General features: G+C 31.8%; 1 protein-coding gene across 1 annotated transcript; it reads right to left on the bottom strand.

The window, feature by feature from the left end:
• Positions 1 to 315: 315 nt before the first annotated feature.
• Positions 316 to 3,279, bottom strand: LOC150027554 (uncharacterized). Its single transcript, XM_090302915.1, has 6 exons — positions 3,016 to 3,279; positions 2,684 to 2,899; positions 1,894 to 2,361; positions 1,329 to 1,613; positions 705 to 800; positions 316 to 570 (listed from the first exon to the last, which is right to left on the bottom strand). The coding sequence occupies exons 1-6, from the start codon at positions 3,277 to 3,279 to the stop codon at positions 316 to 318; spliced, it is 1,584 nt and encodes a 527-aa protein (XP_090159041.1).
• Positions 3,280 to 10,509: the final 7,230 nt, after the last annotated feature.

Below are 10,509 nucleotides of genomic sequence, written 5' to 3'. Positions count from 1 at the left end.
TGAAGTATCCTGATGTAGATTTTCTATCTAAAACATTCTTTTCCCAATCTGCATCAGTGTACCCTTCAACATTCAAGTGATTATTCTTAGAGAACATCAACCCCTTTCATGGTGAGGCTTTTAAATAGCGCAGTATTTACTTTACTGCATTCTTATGTTCTTCACTTGGATTATGCATAAACTGACTCACCACACTTACGACATAGGCAATATCAAGGCTATGCGACAAATAGATAAGTTTTCCCACCAACTTTTGGTATCTTCCTTTATCCATAGGTACTTGGTTTGTGTGTTGTGAGAGTTTGTGATTTTAGACTATTGGAGTATCTGTGGTTTGCAGTCCAACAGGCCCACTTCAGCCAATAGGTCCAACACATACTTTCTTTGAAACAAGAAAATTCCTCTTTGTGACCTCGCCACCTTTATTCCCAAGAAGAACTTGAGTCCACCCAAATTCTTCATCTCAAACTCAATTGCCAATTGCTCTTGTAGTCTTAAAATTTCTTCAGTATCATCTCCAATAATAATCATGTCATCTACGTAAACAATTAGAGTTGCCACCTTTCCTTGCTGATATTTTAAGAATAGGGTGTGATTTGCATTACTTTGGTTAAAACCATATCTTCTCATAGTTGAGCTAAACCTTCCAAACCATGCTCGAGGTGATTGTTTTAATCCATATATGCCCGCTCTAACTTACATACCATCTTGTTTCTAGAAGAGGGCATATAGCCTAGTGGGATATCCATATAAACCTCTTCTTCAAGATCTCTATGGAGAAAAGCGTTCTTCACGTCGAGCTGGAGTAGTGGTCAATCCAAATTTACTGTAAGAGATAATAAGACTCTAATAATATTTAGTTTGGCCACCGATGAAAAAGCTTTTGTAAAATCTATACCGTACGTCTGTGTGAACCCTTTAGCCACTAGCCTTGCCTTGTGTCGATCAATGAATCCATCGGCTTTATATTTGACTGAGAACACCCACTTGCACCCCTTTGTCTTCTTCCCTTTAGGAAGTGGTATCAACCTCCATGTATTATTCTTTTGTAAAGCTTCTATTTCCTCTTGTATGGCTTGTGCCCACTTAGGATCAACTAAGGCTTCTTCCACATTCTTTGGAATATGACAAGAGAGTAATTTCTTTGTGAAGGCTTGAATAGGCTTTGATAAATGTTGAGTAGTCATATAATTTTTAATGGGGTATTTGGACTATCTTTCTTCTATATCAAAAGATTATCTAATGGGTGGCTTTCCTCGGTTATTCCTGACAGGTAATACATATCTTATAGGAGCATTAGTAGGTGAGGAGATAATAGGAAAGCTTACCTCCTGATTGTTCTCAGTGAGAGATTCAGGCACTGTGGAGAGAGAGGGCTCTTCACTTCCTTGAACTCCACTGGCAACTTCTTCATCACCACTAGCAACTTCTTCATCAGGAAGAGGATCCATTTCACTCTCAACTTCAGTTATGTTTACATGTTGCATTTCGGTTTCATCATTATGGATTACTCCTTCAACTCCGGATTCATACTCTCCAATTTGTTTCTTTTCAATAGTTGGTGATGATGGAGCCGCTAAGTACCAATTTAGCTCTTTACCCATGGACTCCCCCTAAAAATATGAATTGGATACCAAAGGGGAAAAGAAAAGTTAAAATTCTAGAAAGGTCACATCCATAGAGATATAAATTTTGTTGGTGGTAGGGTCAAAGCATTTGTAGCCTTTCTTATATAGTCCATAGCCAAAAAACAAGCACCTGACAGCACATGGATCAAGTTTTGTGAAGATGAACAAAAACTACACATTCAAAAATCCTAGGTTGAAGCATTAACACACTAGGTATCAATACATGAGAGGAGATTACTTGTAGAGGTGTTTTAAAATGCAAGACCTTGGAGGGAATGCGGTTGAGGAGGTATACAACTATAGTTACAACATCAACCCAATGTCGAGTTGGAACATGGGTACCAAGAAGAAGAGCACATGCTGTCTCCAAGATATGGCGATTTTTCTGTTCAACAACGCCATTCTGTTGTGGAGTTTGTAAGCATGAGGTCTCGTGAAGAAGACCATGTTGTTGGAAGTATGCTTTGAAACGATGGTTAACAAACTTCCCTGCGTTATATGACCTAAGAACTTGAACCTTGGTTGAAATTTGGTTTTGAATCATGACATGAAAATTCTGAAATATTTGAAACTCCTCATCTTTAGTCTTCATTAAGTAAAGCCATGTCATCCGTGTGCAATCATTGACAAATATTATGAACCAACGGCGACCAGATACTGTAGTCCTAAGGGAAGGTCCCCACACATCATAATGTATTAGAGCAAAAGCAATATTGCTTTTATTCAAACTCATCTAATAGGAGGTTTTATGGCTTTTAGAATATCACATGTAAACTCAACATTTTTCAAGTGTAAAAATAAATCTGGAAATAAATGTCTTAAATAAATGAATGATGGATGTCCCAAACGACGATGCCACAACCATATTTCTCGTTCTTTGATACTGAACTGATGGTGTGTAAGATGTGCTTCTCCTTTGCTAAAATCATTTAGGTAGTATAGTCCCCCTCTCTTAGTACCACACCCAATAATCTTCTTGCTGAGAACATCCCGAAGGACACAAAATGTAGAGTACATCAATACTACACAATGAGTTCTTCAGTTATTTAACTCACAGACATTAATTTATTAGATAATGTAGGAACAAGAAGAGTGTGAGATAAATAGAGATAGGGTGATAATGCCACAGTCTCTGCGCTTGTGACTGGGTATGCAACTCCATTTGCATTTGTAATGCAAGTCCTACGTGGTGGAGTTGAATGGGAGAAGTCCATGGGATCGAAGGTCATATGGTCTGTTGCCCCAGAGTCAATAATCCATGCACTTGCATCCTGAGAATTAGGACTACAAAAAACTTGACTGCAGTTACCTGATTTAATTGAGATGAAGGAATTGTTCATAGGAACAAGCGAGATGTGAGACTCGACAGTGACTTCAACAGCTTTACCAATGCTGTCCTCAAGTGTAGTGGTGTCCTTTTCTTCTTAGCTTGTAGCTCATGCCACCACTCTGGATACCCATGTAACTTGAAATAGGTATCACTAGTGTGTCTTGCATTTCCACGATATGTACACTTTCCTCCATTGGATGGACCCTTCAACTTCCAGACTGAGTTGTGTTTTCCAGCCCCCAATGTTGGCAATTGGCCAAATTTTGTGCCTTTAGTTCCTAAAACAACACCACTTGTTATATTTTCTGCCTCAGATGTCATCACAATTTGACGAGTGTCCTTCCTTCGAACGTGTGTGTAAGCCTGCTCGATTGTGGGGAATGGCTTTAGTTGGAGTATGCCACTTTGAATGTTATCAAGTCAGTCATCAATCCATCGAGAAAGATATAAACTCTTTCCTCCTGCAACAGAGAATTGTATTTCTACATATCTCTTGGGCACTCCATGGGATTAGGATGTTGGAAGTCTATCTCATGCCGCAACCCTTGTAGATCATTGTAATATTTTTCAATCGATCATCCTTTTTGCCGCATCCGAATTACCTTTCGTCGGAGGTCATAAACCTACAAAGTATTAGATTCGTCAAAGTATGTCATAGCAATGGCGTTCCAAACTCCTTTCGTTGTTGGGAAGCGGATGAAATTCCCCACTAGCGAGGGATCCATTGAGTTGATCAACCATCCTTTCACTATGGCGTTCTCAGTTCGCCATTTACGGAATGTTGAATCAGTTTCCGACAATCGTGGGAATGATACGTTAATATATCCCAATTTGTCTTTTCCTGAGATGTACATCTCAGCCACTTGGGACGACATGCCATAATTGGAACAATCCAACTTGATGCTAATCGGTATCGTTGAGGACTCAGAGATTGGCGATTGTGATGTTGACTATTTTGGCTGTAAGATTTTCCAAGATGGACTCGGTAGCGGAGGCATTCATCTATTCAAGACTATTTAGGTCCCGAGATTATGTTCTGATACCATGTTAAAACATAAGGTATTTTATTCATGTGTATACCCTTTGAGTTATTTACAAAGTATAAATAGATAAAAAGAGGAGAAAGTTTAGAAATTATCTAGCCTATACACAATACTCAGTAATTTAAATCCTCGATCAAAGGGATTTAATAACTAGTTACAATTAATGCTCATATTTTCTTGTGATTCTAATGACTCACACCGACAAACCCCATATAACATGCACCACTATACAATCACATTCTTTTACCTAAAATTTTAATTTTACCTAAAATGACAAAAATACCCTCTTTTGTGTCATTAATCTCGGTAAAAAAAAAGTATTGGCCAGGTTGTAAATATTTCATTTTAGTAAAGTGAAATAGTTGGTCCACTCTAATAACAATTTCTTACACTAGAGCAAACATTAAAATTAAGTATTTTACCTTTCATTTGTGTGAGAATTCAAATAAAAAAATATGTTTTATAAACAAAATAAAACTAAATGAATTAGTGAATAGATAAATACTTAAATCAGTAACATTATAACAAGTTTTAACCCAGAATCAAATATGGTTTTAACTTTTATTTCATCATCATATAGAGTTTTTATTCAAAATGTATCAGTCATATTTTTCAAGTGTTCTGTCACTGTCATATATATTTCCCTGAAACTAACGCCAACTGAACTTTCATTTTAAATTTTGGTTGTGGATGCAAGGTCAAAAGTGCTGAAATTTTCGTAGTATATAATAGTGTTTGGTTGCCCATTTCACAACCTTGAAAGAGAGCACCAATCAAACCCAAGAGCAATTAGTAGCTTTTGCTATAGAAGAAGATTTTTTTTTTCATCTTTGGGCCCCAAAACATGTAATATTTCAGGCACACACCAACAACTAGTAGATGGAATGTTGCGAAAATATTTGGTGTTGCACACGTTTCATTGGACAAACCACACATTATTGCCTATTGGTACTAAAAATGAAATAGATATAACAATTAATATTAGATTGTTAATAAGGCTATAGTAGCCAATTTTGTGAAAGCAGATTAGTCATTTTGCTAGCAAAAGCCGAAGCAATTTATTTTCCCCTCATAATTTGTTTTATATTTTTGGTTTTTGTATAAAGTAGTACATTTTTTCCCTGGAAAATTACAGTTTGGTGTAATTTACCTTTTTTATAAAAATATTAAGTCCTACACAATGTGAATGTCTTATAATAAAAGTTGTATTTGGAGAAATCATATATTGTAATTTAGTTGTTGGGTATGACTTCAGGTCGAAAAAGACTTCACATGAAATTCATACCTACTAGTACGACTTTGTCCATCTCGTTAAACAAAAATTATATGATAACCTGACAATTTTAATTAAAATCAAAATTAATTTTAAGTGAAATTGTACGCGATTTGTATAACTTCAATGTAAAGTAATATAATTAAAGTAATATACTTATGTAAGATTTTAATTATATTATTTTACATCATATCAATCATATCAATCATATACGACTTTCATATACGACTTTCACTCTAAAATTATTTATATAGTATACGACTTATCAATTATCATAAAAGAAAAATTTACACTATTTTTATTATGAAAAACCTGAACTTTTTAGAAAACCCTAATGTTGCTAATGAAATGGAACTTGAATGTTAAATAGTATATTTAGTAATATAATCAGGACGAGAATCTCAAAAGTGCTTACAAACATTATTTTGTAATTAGATCTGTGTGGACTAAACCAAGGGTTAAAGCAATATGTGTGGTTATTTTTGAAAGTATTGGGTCAATCACCTTTTGTCTTTTCACTTTACCTACTCTTCCATACAGAGAGAACCAAGAAAATCAAGGGTTGAATCAATCAAATTGTTGCAATTTTGGTCAAGAGAAATGACATAAAAGATCAAGAGAAACTTTGTTAGATTAGAACAGTAAACAAGAGGTTTGTGGGATCTCATAATAATTAGAAAGCAAAACCCTTTAAGGATTTTTGTTTATTTCATGCATTAGATTCATCTTCAACTAGTTGATCAAAGATAGAAATGAATAATTTAATCTTTTATTAATTAATTAATGATGAGGCCATGCAATGTTATGCTTTGAGATGATTGTGATGAGGGCTTTTTGGTTACCTAAGCTACCTGTCAGAAAATGCTGAAACAAGATGAAGCATGCACACAATCATACCCCATTTTTTTTGTTTATTTTTATAGACAAAGAGATGGGAGAAGGATCATGTGTTCATGGTTGTATTTGTAGTCACCTATAAATTGAAGGCAAAGATTCCAACTCATTTGGTTGAACTTAAAGCAAGCATGAATGCTGCTCTTTTTTTTATGTTTGATGTTTGGGTTGGGTCTATAAGGCATATGATTTGCACATGTGGAAGCATGTGCTTTTGTTCTATTACCATCTACATGAATCATATGTTTAAGAGGAACACAAAAATAGTCTTCTTTTGTAGGTTATATAACACTATAATAATACTATAATGTGAATAACTTATCTCTTAAATACATATACTTGTTAATAGAAAGTTTCAGTTTTTGTTGCTTTGTCCAGGTTTTTTGTTCGACTTTTAGTCTGTTATTGAATTTTCTTTTTAAGACTTTTGTTTATTCTTTTATACGGATTCATCTGAAACATCTCTTGAATATTTTTGAAATATCTTTTAAATATTTTCTTTCAATTTATTTTATTTATTATCGATAAAAAAATACACATATATTTTCATCACTTGTGTTTATTTAAAGTTTTGATGTTAGTCTTTTTTCATTGGTTAGCATTTTCTTAAGTCATGCAAATATAATAAACGATTTTTTTTATACAATTTCTTTATTATATAAATTGAAGTTATTTTATAATATTCTTTAAATTAATCAAATTAATACAAATAAATAATATTATTTTGAATTAATTTTAAGGCAATGATAAATGCTAATATATAGTTTAAAAACAATAGGATTTATGAGAATCTATGTTTTGAAAATTGGACCTGCCATGAACCAGTGAAGATATCGTTCAGGGTTTATTGATTGAACGGGTAGTTAAATCGATATTAGCACATTAATACTAATAATTAAAATTGCATATAAAATAACATTTGAGAAATATAATATTAAAATACAATAATACTAAAAACTAACAGTAAAATATTTTATAATATTTTTAAGACATACATAATAATATTCTTTGAAAATGATAAGCTTTTTGAGAAACAATGAAAAATAGTTTATTAATAAAAATAAAAATAACATAAAATAAAAGTTTTTTAACAATCTTCGAACTGTTGCAAGAAAACGTTTTTGGACTGGGTTTCACAAAGCTATAGTAGGCTATCCTTGGTTATTATTTAGGCAATTTCTTCCTACACCATATCAATTTTGACCTTCATTTTTATAAAATTCTAAAACTATCCTTATTTTGGATTTAAAAATCCGAAATAGTAAATAAAATTAAAAAAAAAACATTCTGGACAAAAGAATCTGGAACACAAAATTAAAAATGTATTTCGGATAAAAATTTCTAGAATTCAAAAATGTGTTCCATATATCAAAATCCAAAATATTTCCAGATAAAAGGTTCTGGAAATTATTTTTATTTACACCCTCCTTTTTTATAAGGTTATTTTCGTCATTTATGAATGATATTTTATCATTTTCGATAGTGGATTGGGTGCATGTTGTAATTGATATGGTGCAGGAAAAAATTGCCTATTTTAAAGCTGTTGGAAAAATCATTGAACAAAAGGGTATTTCTTTTTCCAACCCCATGGTTTGATCCTGCACCTCCATGTAATGGTGAAATTACCTTCTTCATCTTCTTCACTCCTTCTTCATCTTCCTCACCCTTTCTTCATCTTTTTCGCCTATTGCTGTTTGCAAGTCACTGTGATTAATAGGAGGTGTGAAATGTTGTGATTCTGCAAACATTTGTTCCACTTTCTGGAATTTTCCCCCTCCCAATTAAATCAAAAAGAGAGTCGTGCCTTTAAGTTTCACTATCCAAATATAAATGTGCAATTTGAAATATTTTTTTTATTTCAAATTGTATAATTCAGAATACAAATTTGATATTGTATTTTGGAAGTACAATTTGAAATACAAAATTTTATATTATAGACGTGTAATTCATAATCTAAAATTTTATATTTGGATTCCACAATCTCAAATATGATATGAAATATAAATTACATAATATGAAATTTATATTTCATATTACATAATATGAAAAATCTCTGGATTTTACAATTATTGAAAAAAAAATGGATTCAAAAGATATTTTTGAAATTTACATAATTATGGGGTGTAGGAAGAAATTTCCTGAACAGAAAAGCAGATGGAAAGCCCTAACCCAATTTTTCCAAAACATAATGGGCTTCGCATGTGAACGAATTTGATTTCTGAAACGTGCCCATGATATTAACACTAGTTGAATCTTCTAAATTGTTTAGTTTTTAAAGAAAATATCCTTAATAAAAAATAATTTTTATTATCTTTAATAACATTTTATTGCCTATTCAAAGAAAGTTTGTACATTTTGTAAAAGCTTTCTTTAGACATCATATATTACTTATTTTCGTAGAGGAGAGAGAGTTAAATGGGTGTTAATAGGTTGATACTGTACCATAAAAAAATATTCAGTTAACAACTCAATAAATTAATATTTATATTATCTTTATTTTATTTTTAATTTAAAATATTATTATAATAGATTGTGAAGTAAATTTATTTCCTTTTTCCGTATAAAAGTAATATTTTCCTATTAGTAATAATTTTTCAAACAAATGAATCGTTCCAATATTTACTTCAGGAGAATAGAGTATATATTATTAATTGATGGTAGCAGTGTTGAATCTGTTACATCTATAAATGAAATGAAATCAAATAACTCAATTTTTATTTTATTCATAAGTACGAAGAATTTGAATACTTCTAGAATAATCACATCTTTTTTTACCAAACCTAAATTACCATTACTTAATTTATATATATTTTTATTAAATCCAACATACTATTTTTTTATTAGTATTTTTTTTATTCAGCATCAAATATGATGAAGTTTATCATTACTTTCTCTAGCTGTATAGGCAGAAGACTTCAGATAGTACCTGTGACTGGACGTACAATTGCTGATGTATCGTTGATCTTCAAATTCTTTCAAGTCTCATTCCTTTAATACTGATGCTCAGTCAGTCGGGAGCACCTGCTAATTGCACTTTGACGCTCAAATTAGTATTCTAATTTAGGTGTATTCTAACAAAATGTAAAAACGTACCTTACTTCTCCACAAAGAGCTCTATTTATAGTATTGATTTATGGGCCCTGACCCTCATGGACTGCATGTTAGTTATTAACTGATGCATAGTGATCCCTTAAAACCAAGGACGTGTATATTTTCAGTTAACTAGTTTTATTTATCACGTTGGAGATATTTTCTGTGTATTTCGAGATGTGCATTGACTCATTCAATGTTGTCACAACTGTTATTTATTTACTGTATATCTTTATTCATATTGACTCATACGATCGGTCACCAAGGCTGAGACAGGCTCGTCCTTGGTTGGCTGCCATCATAAAAAACCCATGGTTGCAAACTGCTTTTTCAAGATCCAAGGTAGACTTGTATTTTTCCACGGATAAACATAATAGTGAGTATTTTGGTCTTGGTGATGATCTTGTTTTCATTCTTTAATCTAAATTCATTCCAGAAACAGTTAAAATAATTTATAATCCGTGAAGAACATGTTTTGGTATCTATTCTTTCATGTGTAAACACAAAAAGAAGAAAATCAGTAGATGATACCTGGAACATTAACCAAAATCACATAGCAGTAGACGTTGAGAACAAAAACTCTACACTCCTTTACTTATAGAAAAAGCATTTACGCAAAAAGTGTAAACTTTTTGCAGGTAATATTATAGATTTCTTTTACTTTTCTAATGTAAAAAATATATTCTTTGTTAAATTATTTTATCATTCAATTGTGCTATTTAGTATTGTTCCAATACATCAAATATCTTATCCAAATTAGATAAGATATTTAGTTGCACATTTCAAAGTTTGTAAGAATAATAAGGAGAGAGAAAAAGAAGAGAAAGAGAAAGAGAAGAAAAAGATGTTATTTCATAAAGTGAAACACATATTTATACAAAAGGAGAAAAAAGAGATGTTATTTCATAAAATGAAAAGGGTACACACAAAGATGATATATTTATACAAAAGACGTTTTAATAATTATTATGAGTATCTTTCTTTATTTATAACAATCAATTATGCTTAATTATGCTTATAATTGATAATTAATTATGAGCTTCATTTGTTAATTGCCATTTATGCGTCCTACTCCATCACATTTGTTTTTCCAACCTTCTTTGCGCATGACAAGTAGGAGAATATATCTTACTTTTTCTCACCCTCATTTTAATGCATATGACCTAATACAAAGAAACTCCATCCAAATTATATTTTAATAATACACATTATATTCTAGGAATAAAACACACTTATTTAACAAGACTCTTT

Source organism: Phaseolus vulgaris, chromosome 5 (assembly GCF_051622355.1).
Source record: "Phaseolus vulgaris cultivar YP4 chromosome 5, ASM5162235v1, whole genome shotgun sequence".
Classification (NCBI taxonomy): Eukaryota; Viridiplantae; Streptophyta; class Magnoliopsida; order Fabales; family Fabaceae; genus Phaseolus; species Phaseolus vulgaris.
Note: the sequence above shows the minus strand (reverse complement) of the source record. Positions and strands in the feature narration are given on the sequence as shown.